The sequence below is a fragment of the Lepidochelys kempii genome, chromosome 2, assembly GCF_965140265.1.
Source record: "Lepidochelys kempii isolate rLepKem1 chromosome 2, rLepKem1.hap2, whole genome shotgun sequence".
NCBI lineage: Eukaryota > Metazoa > Chordata > Testudines > Cheloniidae > Lepidochelys > Lepidochelys kempii.
Genome location: NC_133257.1, coordinates 267,067,190 through 267,085,428, shown reverse-complemented (window position 1 = coordinate 267,085,428; position 18,239 = coordinate 267,067,190). Strand labels below are relative to the sequence as shown.

The window sequence follows — 18,239 nt, the reverse complement described above, 5'->3', positions numbered from 1 at the left end:
GTTTCAGAACTTCGTTCCTATGCTGGTTAGAAACTTTTGTCTGATTTCAAGCCAAAACTTATTGATGGCCAGTTTATATCCATTTGTTGTTGTGTCAACATTGGTCCTTAAATAACTTTGTTGTTTTTGTTTAGGTCCTCCAACAAAACAGATGGTCGATGGACACCTCAGCCAGCATCTCCAGATCCTGGATTTAATTGCCTTAATGACCTTCTCTATATGCACCCTTCTATGCGATCTCACAGCCCTGAGCCTTATAACATTCTGCAACCTCTCTCTATAAAGAACAGGACTAGAGTGCCGCTGTCCTGCACTGAGGACACCAGATTCTCCCCAGAAATATTAAATGCAGTAATACAGGTGAGGGACATTTATTACTCCAGAGGCATCTTTATTGTTAAACTGGCAAAATACTGAAACACTAAGTGAGAGGAGCAGCTCAAAACACACAAGTTTCCAGATGACACATTCCTGTAAAGCCCTCTTCCCTGCCTTTCCACTGTGCTTACGTATATTCAGGGCTGAGAGCACGAAACTTTTGTGGCATCTTGAACTCACTGAGAATGAGAATTCTTCACAACTGCTTTAAAAGTTCTTGAGAGAGACAAGTGGGTGAGGTGTAATATCTTTTATTGGATCAACTTGAAAGAGGAACTTTTGAGCTTCAGTGAGCTCTTTTTCAGGCCTGTGGAGTTTGAAAGCTTGTCTCCTTCAAGCAACAGACAGTTGTCCAGTAAAAGATATTACCTCATCTACCTTCTCTCTCTCATATGGTGAGACCAACATGGCTACAACAATATTGGAAAACTTTAAAGTTATTTTCAGTTTAAAAGACATATTTGAACGTAGACCAAAAAACAAACAGGAGGACCTCTATGAAGAAACTACTCCAAAGTGGTAGCAATCAGAGTGACATGATTTTGGGAGTCACAGGGATGAGCATGGTTAGCCACAGATCTGCCCCACTTCTTTACACTGCTGGTACTAGAATTTGGTTTTGTGTGAACTTCACAGAATTTCTTTGGAGATTGTAAAGCTTTGTATTTGAAACAGAGCATCACTTCCTGATCCTACAGTGAAGTCCCACTAAATTTGTGACATCACACTACCATTATATATATATACTCATATAAATGTGAGTGTTGAAGCATACTCCAGTACATATGTCCCTTTGTAACACAGCAGTCTGCATGTTCTGCTACCTAAAATAAACCTAAACTTAGTGCTAAATTAAGATGTTTTTTAACACACAAGATCAGAGTTAGTTTGTGATCCACTGTCACTGAATTGGCTCAGTTTAAGTGTCTCCAGAGTTATGTTGGTCAAGGGATTGGGAATGGAATAAAGAGCTATCCCACCTCTAAGCCACCAGTTTAAATCCATTCTACATCATAGTGACTGAAAGCTAAGTGACTTGTCCTGTTTGACAAAATTAAGTGGCTTTTGTGAAATGATTGGCCCTGCAGCCCATTCTCATTGGGCAAATATCCTCCCCACAAGCCACTTCATCGATTCTCCACCCTTGTTAGCAGTTTCTGTAGAAAGATCAAGGACTGAGTGCACAGGTGCCGACTTTTCCTTTTCCCTGGGGGTGCTTAGCCCCCACTTTGCCCCACTCCGCCCCTTCCCCCAAGTCCCTGCATTTGCTCTGTCTCTTCTTGCCCTTGCTCCACTTGCTCCAAAGCCCTATCCTTGCTCTGCCCACTCCCCCAGGGCTTACCCTCACTCCACCTCTTCCCGCCCCCACTCCACCCCTTCCCTGAGGCCCTCACCCACCCTCCTGCTCTCTACCCTCCCCCAAATCCCTTTCCCGCCTCCAAACAGCTGTTTGGTGGCTGCGCTGCCCTCATCAGCTGTTTGGCAGTGGTGGGAAACAGCTGTAGCCGGTAGGAGCTGAGCACCCACTATTTTTTTTTTCCCTGGGGTGCTCCAGGGCTGGAGCACCCATGGAGTTGGTGTCTCTGACTGAGTGTATCATAGGGACTGAACTCCCCTCTCACCCGTAGAGATGATCCTTCCAGATCAGGCATTTGAGAATCTCATTGCTGCTTTCTGCGCCAGACCTGTTCTGAGTACAGGCACTAACTTCACTTTTTAAATGTCTTTTGAAGTCACTGGGGTTGTGGAAGAACTTCCTCAAAGATCAGGGAGGTAAGGAGCCAGGAGGGTAGTAGTCTTGATCCCAACAGAAGAATGATTAGCTGGGACTAAGAATATAAATTCAAGTTCACGTACCACAGTTCTATGCTGCATAACTTCTATTGCTCATCAAAACTGTCTCCATTACTTCAGCACCCTATTCCAGAGAGGAGAGCTTGAGGTTTAAATTGAAGCGTGAGGTCTCTTTGGGGATTTAGGGTGGAATGAATATTGTCATGTCCTACTACTGGCTAACTCTGGGTTTTCTGTACCAATCCTTCCCCCCACCCTTGTCCCCGTCCCCCACAGAGTGTACAACCTTGGGAACCGCGTACATTTCCCCTTTCAGACCCAGCATACCAAGCTCTTCTGGAACAGCCAAGTGAAGATGGATGCAAGCAGTCAGGAGACTTTCAACAGTGGGACTCTAGCAACAAGCAGGGTATCAGGACTAACAGTATAGACTCTGGCATATCTAACTCCAGGAAGCCACGTGTTTCAGATATGGACCTGCAAACAGAGGGCAACAGAAGCTTGGAGGTGTTCGCAGACCAGCAATGCTTCCCAGGAAGGCTGTTCAACAACAGATGAACACCTGATTTATGTAATGTGTTATGTTAGGCACATACTTTATTTCAGAATCAAAAGCTTGGCTGATGAGCTGGTTCAGAGGAGCACTGGCAGTGAATGGTGCTGCCATGCGTGAGACCTAGATTCAGCAGCAGATTTTGTGCTCCCACATCCCCAGATTGGGAAGGGTTGGGCACACTGCAGAAATAAGGTGCTGGATCTCTGAGAGGACCGTGCTGTCCAGAAAAAAAAACTTCTGGTTTACTCTGGAGAAAAGGGATCAATTGCCCTGCTAGCAAGAAGGTTAGGTGCTGCAACAGTTGCAGCAGTCCAGGATAATGCAGAGAGAGATGGTGGGTTTAAAAAAAAAAAAAGAAAGAAAGAAAATCAAACAATAGGAAACCAAATTGGCTGTTTTAACTTTAATTGTTTGATATTCAAACATCTGTATCTTGAAAGGGTGCCCCCTGGCTGCACATCCAGTCTTCAGTGGCTTTTTGTCTAGTGTATCATGGTGGAGCAGGAATAGGAACAGCTTTCCAAGAGATCAACTGATAAACATCTGAAAAGGTATGGGGAAGTCTAACAGTGCTGCATGGCTTTTATTTTTAAATGCAGCTATGAAAGCAAATCCTTTCTTGAGAGTATGTGAAAAGCAGGTTCCCTTGGCCTTGCACAACTGACGTTTGTATCAATTGCCTTCAAATAAATTACAAATCATTTTCATGCTGTGGATGTTTTCATTTATTTAGTGTATATTCTCACTGTAATGAAACTGACAGGATGGATGGAGATCAATCTCTAACTTGTTCACAGCTTTTTCCCAATTGTTCTCTATCATGGATCTTAGCTGGCAAGCCCCTGTAAAGCCAAACTACTGGGGAAAGAAAATACCATAGATTCACTGTACAATGGGGGCACAGCTCCCAACTATCAGAGGGTAGGAAGGGTGTTGAGCCATTTTTGGGGAGCCCTTCTGGAAAATGATGGGTCAGAAAGCTGCCCTTCCAGAACATGTTGTACTTTTTAATACCAACATTTAGAAAGGGGGGCTTGGAAATGTGTTACGGTAACACAGTGGTAATATGTTCAACTTTGTTTGACATGCATCCTCCTTTTTACTTTCCCACTTCGAATCTCTGCCCTTTGCAGATGGTATGTTTACATCCCAGGACTAATGGAACTAAACATTTAGCCCACTTTTTTTATGAACCAGTTTGAAAAATAGCTTACTCATTGTGCTGCCATTATAAATAGTCTATAAGGACAGTATTTCTAAGTTATTCCTGGATAGCTGGACATCATTGCTCTTCTGAGTTTCCAGTGGTGTCCTTGCAGGTATTCTCTCCTCTCCTGAGCTGGGACATTCAGGAGGAAATAGGAATATAGGAAAGCAATGATCAAAATAGGGACTGTATGTATGTACAATGGGACCCAAATCCTGATTAGGGCCTCTGAATGGTTCTGTAATAAAAGTATTAAATAAAATAGCAGTCAAATAGAAGGGCTACCATACTGAAATTTTGGAGGGTAAACTTGGATGAGTAAACAGTAACCTGTTTAAAAGGCAGTGCCACCACCTATCAGCTGCACCAAGCATAACTGGCTTTGCATTTAACAATGCAGTTGTATCCTATCCCAAATCTAGTGTGCAGTTCATTGAGATCTGATGGAGTCTCCATAGCTGCTGTAATGGGCTATAAGTGGCAGTAACTCACTTTGTTCCAGAAAAGCAGCAAAGTGAAATATAAAGGCAATGAGAAGAGGGATGGCTAAGGAAGCCTCTGGGGAAACATTGTCACATTTAAACCCAATTCCCCTTTCACACCTTTTGTCCCCTTCTTTTGGGTAATTTGAAAATGAGAAATGTGAAATTCTAAGAAACCTACAATCCATCCTGTCAGATTCATATTTTTTCATAAGTTGATTATAAGCAACAAGCACAGAAACATTTAAGAGTTCTCCCACAGACTGTCATCTTTTGTGTAATTGCTCTATATGTACTTTTCTCCCTGTCTTTGGCATTTTTATTTTTGTGTTATTTTGAGTGGATGGATGTTCTGTGGATGAAGAAACATATTAGCAAACTAACTCTGGGACCGTTTAAAGGGGCAAAATCTGTTTGGAAAGATGTTTCACAATAATGACTTCAAAGCACATCTGACTAAATGCTATGGTTATGAAAGCAAAATAAAACTTGAGGTTTCTAGCAATCTATTGGCCAAGTCTTGCTTTTTTTCCTGCAAATGTATGCATTCCCACTTTTGTTCTCTTAACATTATGGTATCTGATTACCTGATCCTACACAGCCATTATGAGCACACAATCTGAGTTAAGAATGACTTCCTTTGTCAAATAGAGGAAGGTCCCTAGTTGCTCTGCCCTGTCTGAGATTAACTAGATGGTAGCAATGAAGACAACTACTTTGTGTCACGTTCCTGCCCTATTGATCAAAATAAGGGACGCTCTTTTAGTATGAGAATAGCATACTTGGATGGCTGGTGCAATCAAGAGAGAGAGGTTTTTTTAAGGACTCCTACTCAAAAAGTGGACAGGAGGGAGAAGACTTTTCCTTTTTATGGTGACCTTGGTAGAGGAGAAATGCTCTTGTTCGTTGTTAGTGATTGCTAAAATCAAACTCTACACACACCTATGTATACTGTCATTTGGCCACTTTATATGTGTAGCTGGTTAGACTCAAGCTTCCTCTAGACCAGCGGTTCTCAAACTTTAGCAACCCGAGGACCCCCGTTTTGATTTAAAATTTTTCACAGATCCCCAAGCTGGCTTCTAATTTTCCCTGGGGGTGCTCAAGCCCCACCCCTACTACACCCCTTCTCTCAAGATCCTACCCCTGCTCCACCCCTTTCCGTCCCCTCCCCAGAGCGTGCCCCGTTCCCGCTCCTCCTCCTCCCTCCCAGTGCCTCCTGCACTCTGCTGATAAGCTGTTCCACGGCATACAGGAGGCACTGGGAGGGAGGGTGGAGGAGTTGTTCAGTGGGGCCAATGGCCCCGTTGACTCATGGACCCTCTGAAGGACCCCAGTTTAATAACCACTGGTCTAGACCATTAGAAACGGTTGGACCATATGTCATAGGAAAGGTCATTTCTGCTAAATTGCAAAAGATTCAGATTTAGCCTGTGACCTAATGTCATGAAGTGATAATCTCCATACAGGTTATACACACGATTCCAAGTTACTAGATTTCAGTTAAGGTCTGTATCACTGAGCAGGAAGGAATTCCCACCACTTAGAGATGGATCCACAGTGAGATTTTGTGAGGAATGAGTTCTGACCATTTCCCCTTCCTTAGCCTATAGTACCTATGTGACCTTTATTAATAATTATAACGCCATAAGGGACCATTGCAATTATCAAGTCTGATCACCTGTATAACACAAACCATAGGACTTCTCTGAATTAATTCCTGTTTGAACTAGAGCAGATCTTTGTTAGAAAAGCATCCAACCTTGATTTTATCGATTTCCAGAGATGGAGAATCCGCCATTACCCTTGATAAACTTTTCCAAAGGTTGATTTAACTCTCACAGTTAAAACATTTCCACCTTATTTCTAATCTGAACTTGTCTGGATTCAATTTCCATCCACTGGATCTTGTTATATCTTTACTAAATGGAAGACCCTTTATTATCAAATTTTTCTTTCCCCTGTAGGTACTCATAGATTGAGATCAAGTCACCCCTTAAACATTTTTATAAGATAAATAGACTCAAGCTCCTTGAGCCTAACACTATAAGGTATGTGTTCTAATCCTTTACTCATACTCATGGCTCTTCTCTGAACTGTCTCCAATTTATCAACATCCTTCTTGAACGGTGCACACCAGAACGAGACATAGTATTCCAGAAGCAGTCACACTTTTGCCAAAAACAGGTAATAGAAACTCCCTACTCCTACTCAATGTTTCTCTGAAATTCCAAGGATCACATTAGGCCTTTTGGCCACAAGGTTGCACTAGGACTTCATGTTTAGCTGATTACCCCAAGTCCTTTTCAGAGTCATTGCTTCCCAGGGTAGACTTCCCGGGCTATAAGTTTGTCCTACATTCTTTGTTCCCAGATGTATATGTTTATATTTGACCATACTAAAATGTATGTTGTTTGCTCCCCCATCTTACCAAGTGATCCAAATCAGTCTGTATGAATAACCAGTCCTCTTCATTATCACTTTCTCAATCTTTGTGTCATCTGCAAATTTTATCAGTAATGATTGTTTTCTTCCAGGTCATTGATAAAGATATTAAATAGCATAGAGCCAAAACCTGATTCCTGCAGGATCCTATTAGAAAAACACCTGCTTCATGACTCCCTATTTACAATTACATTTTGAGATCTATTAGTCAATTGCATCCGTTTAATGTGTGCCGTGTTGATTCTGTATAGTTCTAGTTTCTCAGTCAAAATGTTTTGTAGTACTGAGTCAAATGACTTACAACAGTCTAAATATACTACATTAACACTGTTACCTTTTCACCCAAACTTGTAATCTCATCAAAAAGATAGTTAGTTTGACAGGATCTACTTTCTATAAACCCATGTTGTCTGGTATTAATTATATTACCCTTTTATTTTTTTAGTTTTTAGATGGATTATTGGCCCCAAGCTATTTAACATTTTTATGAATGGCCTAGAAGAAAACAAAATCATTACTGATAAAACTAATTAGGTTTACCCCATTCCTCAATTTCTGTATCATCTCCAAATTTTTAAGATAGAACTTTATGAATGGGGTTCTTTGACATTGTTGCTTGTGGTAGCATGGGACTGGACTCCATGACCCGGGAGGTTCAGTCTAGTCCTTTGTTCCTATATATCAGCCATTCATTTTTTTACTTTCTTCCAGTCTCTGGAACTTCCCCCATGTTCAAAGACTTTTTTCAAAATCAGTAGTATGGTCCAGCTCTTTAAAAACTCTCAGATGCAAGTTGAGTGGACCTTGCTGATTTTAAAAATGTCTAACTTTAGCACCTGCTGTTTAACATCCTCATATGAGTTATGGAATAGAAAGTGTTTCATCATGTGATATGATTACATAATCTGGATTTTCCCAAATATGGAACATATATTTAACACCTCTGCCTTTTCTGCGTTATTAACAATTCCTCCATTCCCATCTAGTAATGGTCCAATACCGTTAAGATTCTTTTTGTTCCTAAAATACCCATCCTCCTTATTGATCTTAACTCACTGGCTGCAGATTTCTGCTTTTGCTTCCCTTATCAGTCTTCTACATTTCTTAAATTCTGATTTATATATTTGTGTGTGTGTGTATTAATAGCTGCTTTCACTTCACCATGGCTGATTCCTAATAATTGTTATTGGTCAAGAACCAGTGGCAGGTCTAATCACATCAAGCTCCTACTGGCGAAAAATCAGCATGGAATTCAGTCCCTCCATGCCAGAAGGAGGGGTGATAAGCAGGGAGACTGCTGATTGGGTTGCAGGAGACTGAATCCTATTCTCCCCTTAGTAATTCATATGATGGAGAATAATGTTCACGTGGTAAAGAACCTTCTTCGAGTGCTTGCTTATGTTGATTCCAGTTAGGCATGCGCGCATAGTTCACAGTCGGAAAGTTTTTCCCCTAGCAGCACCCATCGGGTTGGCTGTGGAGCCCCCTGGAGTTCCATGGTGCTCAATATATGACCCTGCCGACCCGGTGCCTCCTCAGTTCCTTCTTACCACCTGTGACAGTTGTTGGAACTGCGGTAGCTTACTTTCGCAAATGCTCCGCTAGTTCTTCTATAGCTCAGTGTATATAGTTTTCATAGTTTCATAGTTTTAATAATTTATAGCTTATAGTTACTTAAGTCTTAGTGTATAGCAGTCGGGGTGGGGGGTTCCCCACCCCAACTTTCCTGTTCCCCCTTGGGACTCGAGCATGCCTCGATCCCAAGGATTTAAACCCTGCAAGTCTTGCCACAAGCCCCTGCCAACGGGCGACCTCCATGACTCTTGCTTCAAGTGTCTAGGGGAAGTACAGGGGGGAGGGATAGCTCAGTGGTTTGAGCATTGGCCTGCTAAACCCAGGGTTGTGAGTTCAATCCTTGAGGGGGCCATTTAGGGATCTGGGGCAAAAATTGAGGATTGGTCCTGCTTTGAGCAGGGGGTTGGACAAGATGATCTCCTGAGGTCCCTTCCAACTCTGATATTCTATGATTCTACACCAGACAGACCAGTGCCAGACCGGTGCCAGATTTGCAATGGGTTCCGTCCCAGAACTAAAAAGGAGTAGGACTTTCGTTTAAAACAGCTCCTCATGGAGGCGGCTCTGAGACCTCAGCCCACCTTGGCATAGCAGGATCTGGTGCCAAGTTCTTCTGTGCGGAGCGCTCTGTCCTCCGTAAGAAAAGCGATGCTGAGGAAGGACTATGGGCACAGAGATCCTCAGCACCATTGCTCCCAGGCACCGAAGCCGGTGGAGACTGCACGGCACCAGTCTCACTCCCTGGTGCTACAGCAGCGGCACCAGAAGGAAACAGGACAGGGACCAACCCCCTACACTGAAGTCTGTTGCCCTGGAAGTCACCACTGGGGTGCATCCTACAGAGGAGCACTCAGCGCCAAAGGTTCAGGAGCTGGCACCGTCTACATTGGCCCCGCAATTTCTTTAAAATACAGCCAGCTCTCCTGGACTCCTTTCCCCCTCATGTTATTCTCCCAGGGGATCTTACCCAACAGTTCCCTGAGGAAGTCAAAGTCTGCTTTTCTGAAGTCCAGGGTCCGTATTCTGCTGCTTTCCTTTCTTCCTTGTGTCAGGATCCTGAACTCTACCATCTCATGGTCACTGCCTCCCAGTTTCCCATCCACTTTTGCTTCCCCTACTAATTCTTCCCGGTTTGTGAGCAGCAGGTCAAGACGAGCTCTGCCCCTAGTTGGTTCCTCCAGCACTTGCACCAGGAAATTGTCCCCTACATTTTCCAAAAAATTCCTGGATTGTCTGTGCACTGCTGTATTGCTCTCCCAGCAGATATCAGGGTGATTGAAGTCTCCCATGAGAACCAGGGCATGCGATCTAGTAACTTCTGCGAGTTGCTGGAAGAAAGCCTTGTCCACCTCATCCCCCTGGTCTGGTTGTCTATAGTAGACTCCCACCACAACATCACCCTTGTTGCTCACACTTCTAAACTTAATCCAGAGACTTGTTGTGATCCTGATTCTCATTCACAACCGCCTTCCTGATGGAATCAGGATTGAGTATCGTATGGATGGCCAACTCCTCAATCTTTGACATCTCCAAACAAAATCTAAGATCACAAGAATTGGCATCACTGACCTTCAGTATGCAGATAACTGTCATTCTTGCACACACAGAGGCCGATCTGCAAAGCACCCTAAATCTTTTTGCAGATGCCTATCACAGCCTGGGTGTCTCCCTCAACACTGGGAAAACCAAGGTACTCTACCAGCCCTCACTTGCACAAACTATTCTTTGTACTCCACAAATCACCATCAGTGGAGAACCCCTGAAAAATGTGGACCATTTCTGTACCTTGGCAGCCACCTCTCCCTAACAGCCAACATTGACACAGAAATTGAACACAGGATCTGCTGTGCCAGCACATCTTTTGGAAGACTACTCAAACAAGTACTCAATGATAGGGATCTACAAACAGATACTAAGATCTCGGTTTACAAGTCAGTTGTCATCCCCACCCCTTCTCTATGGGTGTGAGACATCTCAAGGGACTGGAGTGGTTCCAGCAGCGCTACCTCAGGAGGATTCTCAGGATCAGCTGGGAAGACTGACGCACTAACATCAGTATTCTCTCTGCAGCCAACATCAGCAGTATAGAAGCGCAGGTCATGAAATACAAACTCCGCTGGGCTGACCACTATGTACGTATGCCTGACACTCGCCTCCAGAAGCAAGTACTCTTCTCCCAGTTAAGTCAGGGAAGAATGGCTCACAGAAGGCAGCGGAAGCGTTTTAAAGACATACTGAAAGTACATCTTAAAAAGGGAGGCATCAACCCAACAAAGTGGGAGGACTTAGCACAGAACAGAACGCAGTGGCACCACATCATACACCAAGCCACACCTCACTTTGAGGAGAACAGATGTGCTCATGAGACAGAGAAACGACAATGGAGGAAAGAAAGGGCACAACACTCCAGCCAAAAACTATGTGTCCTCCAAGATTACATCTTGGTCCGATTGAAGTGAGCTGTAGCTCACGAAAGCTCATGCTCAAATAAATTGGTTAGTCTCTAAGGTGCCACAAGTACTCCTTTTCTTTTTGCGAATACAGACTAACACGGCTGTTACTCTGAAACCAAAGATTACATCTGTCACTTCTGTGGGAAAATTTGCAGGGCAAGAATTGGGCTCCTCAGCCACTTAAAAACTCACCAATGAACCCCCTTGGAAGACATCATCCTCACATCGAGGGATAGCTGAAGAAGATGACCACTCTGTAAAACCATCCAGGCCAACACAAGGACCCTATGGCAGACCCCGGCCTCCATCCCTCCCACAGGAAAGGGTGTGGAGAAGAAATACTTCGTCCCATCTAAGGGGTATTCATGCCTCTACACCCACCCACAGCCCTGCTCGTTGGTGGTGGCTATGGTGAACAAATGAGAGAGGCAGGGGCAGCAGGGTCCTACCCCCAAATCAAAGGAGTCCACGCGGCTGGACCTTTTGGGATGCAAGGTCTACTCTACCAGGGGTTTGAAACTCAGGATTGCCAACCACCAGGTAATCCCGAGCAGGTACAGCTTCAACTCCTGGAACTCCATGCTAAAATTCAGGGTTCTGGTACCCGCAGAGTCCAGGGAGGAGTTTGGGCTATTGTTGAGGCGGACAAGGCAGTGGTACGGATCTCGTTACAGGCCTCACTGGATGCTGCAGACGTGGTGGTGTACACCCTGTCCTCTGACATCACTGTGAGGCGTAGCTCATGGCTCCAGGCCTCGGGGCTGCCAACCGAGGTGCAACAGACCCTCCAGGACCTGCCATTTGATGGGGTGGGCCTGTTTGCAGAGCAAACAGACTCCAGGCTGCATAGCCTTAAAGACTCTAGGGCTACACTGAAGTCATTAGGGGCGCATACCCCGGCCACTCAGCGGAAACACTTTAAACCTCAGCCCTCACAGTGCCCCCACCAGCCAAGCCCTAGACAGGACTACTCTATGAAGCATGGTAGGAACGGCAGGCGCAAGACGTCCCAGCCCTCATCTAACTGGGGCCAGGCGTGCACTTCCTCAGGCTCTAAGCAGGCTTTTTGAAGGTGTGCCCAGGGACGACATACCAGCCACTGGACCGGATCCTCGCCCCTGCTTCCTGAATCATTTATCCCACTTCTACCATGCTTGGTCCCAAATAACAACGGACCGCTGGGTTCTTTGCACAGTAGAAGTGGGATATTCTCTCCAATTCTGCTCCTCCCCCCTTCCCTGTCCCTCTTCAGGGACACTTCTCACAAGCATCTCCTTGCACAAGCAGTGCAGACTCTCCTCGCCGCAGGGGCAGTGGAGGAGGTTCCTCAGGAGCTAAGGGGCAAGGGATTCTACTCCCATTATTTCCTAATTCCCAAAGCCAAGGGGGGAGGGTGGGTCTCAGATCCATTCTAGATCTGTGAGGACTCAATGGATTAATGAGAAATTTGAAGTTCTGCATGGTCTCCTGGTACGCTGCCCTCGACCTCAAGGATGCATACTTCCACATAGCCATACGCCCTGTTCACGGACGGTTCCTCAGGTTTGTGGTCAACCACAACCATTATCAATTCACAGTCCTTCCCTTCAGCCTGTCAACAGCCCCCTCCCAAGTATTCACCAAGTGCATGTTGATTGTAGCAGTCTTCCTCTGTCGAAGGCAGGTGCAGGTATACCCGTACCTCTACGACTGGCTGCTTCAGGGGCGCTCCAGGGATCAGGTAGATGAGCAGATCCACTTTGTGAGATCCACCTTTGACTGGCTGGGCCTTCTCCTTAACAAGAGCAAGCTTTAAACTCAAAGGATAGTTTATCGGGGCAGTGCTGGACTGGGGTCAGGCCAGGGCGTTCCTGCCGGAGGCCTTCTTCCAAGCAATGCTGGAGATCATAAAAGGCTTCAGACGGTACCCCACCACCACAGCACGGGGCTGACTGAGGCTTCTCGGTCATAGGGCGTCTTGCACATATATGGTTCAGCACGCCAGGATGCGTCTCAGACCTCTCCAAGCTTGGCTCACGTAAGCTTATCGCCCAGTGCTTATCATGACAGTCTGGACTTAGTGGTCAGCCTTCCGGTGCAGGTCCTCCAGTCCCTCGGCTGGTGGCTCAACCTGCAAGACGTGTGCAAGGGAGTCCCTTTCCACAGGCCCCAGCCCTCCCTGTCCCTGGTAACAGACGTGTCAGCACTGGGGTGGGGCGTGCACCTGGGGGACCTTCAGATGTAGGGTCTCTGGTCCCAGGACGAGCTCTTGCTCTACATCAACATCAAGGAGTTGAGGGCTGTACGGCTAGCGTGCCAAACCTTCCAGGCTCACCTGTAGGGTCAGTCCGTGGGAGTCATGATGGACAACACAACTGCAATGCTTTATATAAACAAGCAGGGCGGGGCCCCTTCCTCTCCCCTATGTCGGGAAGCCCTCCAGCTGTGGGAGCTCTGCATAGCCCACTCCATTCACCTGGAGGCGATGTACCTCTCAGGTTCACAGAACAAGCTGGCGGACTACCTCAGCAGATCCTTCCACAACTACAAGTGGTCCATCCGGACAGACGTCATTCATACCATTTCCCATTTCACAACCAGGACATTTTCCTGCCTGTTTTTTACCCTAAACCTCATGCAAGCAGCTGGGAACAAAGACTCCACTCACTGGACGTTCAACAGGCGCTTGCATTTTACATCAAGCGCACGGAGCTGTTCCGAAAGTCAAACCAGCTGTTCGTGGCGGTGGCAGACCGTATGGAAGGTCTTCCGGTCTCGTTGCAGAGGATCTCATTGTGGATCAACTCCTGCATCCGCACCTCTTACGAACTGGCCAATGTTCCAGCCCTGGCACTCTCAGCGCATTCCACAAGGGCGCAGGCCTCCTCGATGGTGTTCCTGCCCAGGTGCCAATTCAAGAGATCTGCAGGGCGGCAACGTCATCCTCGGTGCACACTTTTGACGCTCACTGTGCCATTACCCAGCACACTAGAGATGATGCAGTTTTCGGCAGAGCAGCGATCCAGTCTGAGATTCCATAAGTCCGACCCCACTTCTGAGGTAAGGCTTGGGAGTCACCTAACTGGAATTGACATGAGCAAGCACTCGAAGAAGAAAAAACTGTTACTCACCTTCTCGTAACTGTTGCTCTTTGAGATGTGTTGCTCATGTCCATTCCAAACCCACCTGCCTTCCCCTCTGTTGGAGTAGCTGGCAAGAAGAAACTGAGGAGGTGTCGGGTCAGCAGGGTCATATATTGAGTGCCACAGTGGCACCACTCCAGGGGGGCTCCACAGCCGACCCGATGGGTGCTGCTGGGGAAAAACTTTCCGATGAGACTGCATGCAGCGCACACACACCTAACTGGAATCGACATGAGCAACACATCTCAAAGAACAACAGTTATAAGAAGGTGAGTAACTTTTTTTCTCCAGACTGCCCTTAATGGGAATAGCTGGGTAATGATGGTGGTTTGAAGATGAAACATGGTCATCCAAAAACAATCACTACTCAGACTATCTCAGTACTTACCCTGTGAAAACAGACCTTGTACTACAGCTAAACTCATTAACTTGAAGGGATGATGAGTTGAGACTCAACTTCGCTTTTTAAACCTTATAGCTGTGACAGTTAACATGTCCTCCAATGCAGTGCACTAAAGAAGTGGAGAGTAAACCATTTCACAGCTTTTCCTCACCACTCAGCATGCAAACTCCCTCTTTTCTTCTAATCTCCCCTAAACTAAGGCCCTTTCCACAAAAATCACCCAACCTCCCCACAACATTTTATTCCCTATGCTAGTTCCAGGACAGTTTTCTCCTAGGTAACCCGCAGAATTCACTTACATCGCCTCCATAAATCCCTGCTGTTACTAGTAATGAGAGGTCGCCTCAGGAGGTACAGGGCAGAATCAGTGAGGGTTTCTGGAAGCAGGGTGGATTTGGGGGTTGTTCCTGGCAAGGATCCCTACTTGGTCCCTCTTTCCACCACTTCAGGAAACCCTCATCTCCCACACAAGTATCTCACTCTGTAAATCTGCCATTTGCTAAGCAGTACAGACCAGTGGTCTAACTTTCAGAAGGGCAGAGCACCCACAAATCTAATTTGTCAATGGAAGATGCAGGTGTTCAATACTTCTGAAAATGACCTAATTGACCTAGTAATGACCTAATTCTATGGGTTAAATTATGAGATCACCTTGGCCTAAACAAACCATATTTCTATAGCTACTATAACTGTAAAGAGAGAATCTGAAAGTAGTTGCAAGAATAAAATGGGACAAAACTAGCCTGTGGGACTCTAGCTCTAGAATTAAATGTATTTAGGATAGCAGTGTAATTGCTGACAATGTTTTGTTTTGTTTTTTTTTATTGTTTTTCCTTACTCCTATTTGAACACTTGCTGTGAATGTAGTTTGGCCTGTGTGTTGTGCACTACATGCTCTAAGAATTTGCTAATCATAGAATATGATTAATACCACATTTTGCTTCCTGACTGGATGACAGAAACTTTGTTGTTGTTGTTTTTTAAAAAGGCAGGTATATCTGGTTGGACAGGGAGCCTAGACTGATTCAAAAAATTTGACAGTTCACATTAGGATGTGGGTAGCGGCATGAACAGCCATTACTCAGACATTGGTGCGAATCCCAATCTATGGAAAAGGACACTAATATGGTAGCGTCAACCTGCTATCTTGAACACAAGAGAATGATTATGAATACTCTTGCACTATTCACTTAACTCAGTTTAGGAGCATGGTTCCAACAAAGTTATCTGAAAAAATCTCTGCTTTAGTGACATCTAGTGGTCAGAAGTATCCATGCCTATCAGGCTTACGCTTTGTCTACATGCAAATTTGCATCTATTTCATTAAACAGTTTAGTTTAGGTGGTACAACTCCCTGTGTGGACACTCTCTATTTCTGAGTGGCTTATTTGGTTTAGTTTAAACCTGTTCCTAATTGATTTCCGCTAAACTAAAATAATCCTGATGTAAATTGAAATAAGAGGGATTGCCCCTGTTTAAGTTCACATCTTTAGGCCTGGGCTACTCTGAGGGGGGGTTCAAACTAAGATTCGCGTAGCTGAAGTTGAAGTATCTTAGTTTGAGTTACCTGGCTGTCCTCACATGGGCTCCCCCATTGACTCCGCTTACTCCTCCTGCCGAGGTGGAGTACAGGCGTCGATTCAGGGATCGATTTATCGCATTTAGACAAGACGCAATAAATCGATCCCCAATAGATTGATCACTACCCACGAGCCAGCGGGTAGTGAAGACGTACCCTTAGTTAGGCTTGGTTGATGCTACACAGTTAGGTTGACCTAAGCTGCCTTAGGTTGACCTAACTATGTCAGTGTCTACACTACAACCTTGCTCCCACCAATGTGATCTACTGTACCTCCATGAGAGGTGCAGGGCTTATGTCAGGTAGTTAGAAGCCAGACATTGGCTTTGGGCTATCTTGTCAATTTCATGGCTCTGCTGGCACTACAGAGCTGGCTGTATTTCAAGGAATCCCTGTTGAGGTTACAGGGACAAACCATCCCGATGAGTCGAAAGAATAGTAAATATGGCAGGCGACCAGCTTGGCTTAATGGTGAAATCCTAGCGGATCTTAAACATAAAAAAGAAGCTTACAAGAAGTGGAAGGTTGGACATATGACCAGGGAAGAGTATAAAAATATTGCTCGGGCATGTAGGAATGTTATCAGGAGGGCCAAATCGCACCTGGAGCTGCAGCTAGCCAGAGATGTCAAGAGTAACAAGAAGAGTTTCTTCAGGTATGTTGGCAACAAGAAGAAAGCCAAGGAATGTGTGGGCCCCTTACTGAATGAGGGAGGCAACCTAGTGACAGAGGATGTGGAAAAAGCTAATGTACTCAATGCTTTTTTTGCCTCTGTTTTCACTAACAAGGTCAGCTCCCAGACTGCTGCGCTGGGCATCACAAAATGCGGAAGAGATGGCCAGCCCTCTGTGGAGATAGAGGCGGTTAGGGACTATTTAGAAAAGCTGGACGTGCATAAGTCCATGGGGCCGGACGAGTTGCATCCGAGAGTGCTGAAGGAATTGGCGGCTGTGATTGCAGAGCCACTGGCCATTATCTTTGAAAACTCGTGGCGAACCGGGGAAGTCCCGGATGACTGGAAAAAGGCTAATGTAGTGCCAATCTTTAAAAAAGGGAAGAAGGAAGATCCTGGGAACTACAGGCCAGTCAGCCTCACCTCAGTCCCTGGAAAAATCATGGAGCAGGTCCTCAAGGAATCAATCCTGAAGCACTTAGAGGAGAGGAAAGTGATCAGGAACAGCCAGCATGGATTCACCAAGGGAAGGTCATGCCTGACTAATCTAATCGCCTTTTATGATGAGATTACTGGTTCTGTGGATGAAGGGAAAGCAGTGGATGTATTGTTTCTTGACTTTAGCAAAGCTTTTGACACGGTCTCCCATAGTATTCTTGTCAGCAAGTTAAGGAAGTATGGGCTGGATGAATGCACTATAAGGTGGGTAGAAAGCTGGCTAAATTGTCGGGCTCAACGGGTAGTGATCAATGGCTCCATGTCTAGTTGGCAGCCGGTATCAAGTGGAGTGCCCCAAGGGTCGGTCCTGGGGCCGGTTTTATTCAATATCTTCATAAATGATCTGGAGGATGGTGTGGATTGCACTCTCAGCAAATTTGCGGATGATACTAAACTGGGAGGAGTGGTAGATACGCTGGAGGGGAGGGATAGGATACAGAAGGACCTAGACCAATTGGAAGATTGGGCCAAAAGGAATCTGATGAGGTTCAATAAGGATAAGTGCAGGGTCCTGCACTTAGGACGGAAGAACCCAATGCACAGCTACAGACTAGGGACCGAATGGCTAGGCAGCAGTTCTGCGGAAAAGGACCTAGGGGTGACAGTGGATGAGAAGCTGGATATGAGTCAGCAGTGTGCCCTTGTTGCCAAGAAGGCCAATGGCATTTTGGGATGTATAAGTAGGGGCATAGCGAGCAGATCGAGGGACGTGATCGTTCCCCTCTATTCGACATTGGTGAGGCCTCATCTGGAGTACTGTGTCCAGTTTTGGGCCCCACACTTCAAGAAGGATGTGGATAAATTGGAGAGAGTCCAGCGAAGGGCAACAAAAATGATTAGGGGACTGGAACACATGAGTTATGAGGAGAGGCTGAGGGAGCTGGGATTGTTTAGCCTGCAGAAGAGAAGAATGAGGGGGGATTTGATAGCTGCTTTCAACTACCTGAAAGGGGGTTCCAAAGAGGATGGCTCTAGACTGTTCTCAATGGTAGCAGATGACAGAACGAGGAGTAATGGTCTCAAGTTGCAGTGGGGGAGGTTTAGATTGGATATTAGGAAAAACTTTTTCACTAA

The 18,239-nt window shown here is 45.6% G+C and overlaps 1 protein-coding gene and 1 long non-coding RNA gene across 14 annotated transcripts in view; one reads left to right on the top strand and one right to left on the bottom strand.

Annotated features, from left to right (window-relative positions):
- Positions 1–4,922, top strand: part of LOC140907905 (KAT8 regulatory NSL complex subunit 1-like) — a 147,126-nt gene extending 142,204 nt beyond the window's left edge. For 9 of the 12 annotated variants that reach the window (XM_073334933.1, XM_073334934.1, XM_073334928.1 and 6 more), the window contains 2 exons: positions 135–360; positions 2,449–4,922. In XM_073334933.1, coding sequence (XP_073191034.1) covers positions 135–360; positions 2,449–2,730 — 508 coding nt within the window. In that variant the 3' untranslated portion in view covers positions 2,731–4,922. Of the gene's footprint in view, positions 1–134; positions 361–2,448 lie in introns of those variants that run through there. The other 3 variants (XM_073334930.1, XM_073334941.1, XM_073334932.1) reach the window with 3 other exon arrangements.
- LOC140907906 (uncharacterized) overlaps positions 1–18,239 on the bottom strand; it is a 49,342-nt gene that overhangs the window by 20,411 nt on the left and 10,692 nt on the right. The window lies entirely within an intron of this gene.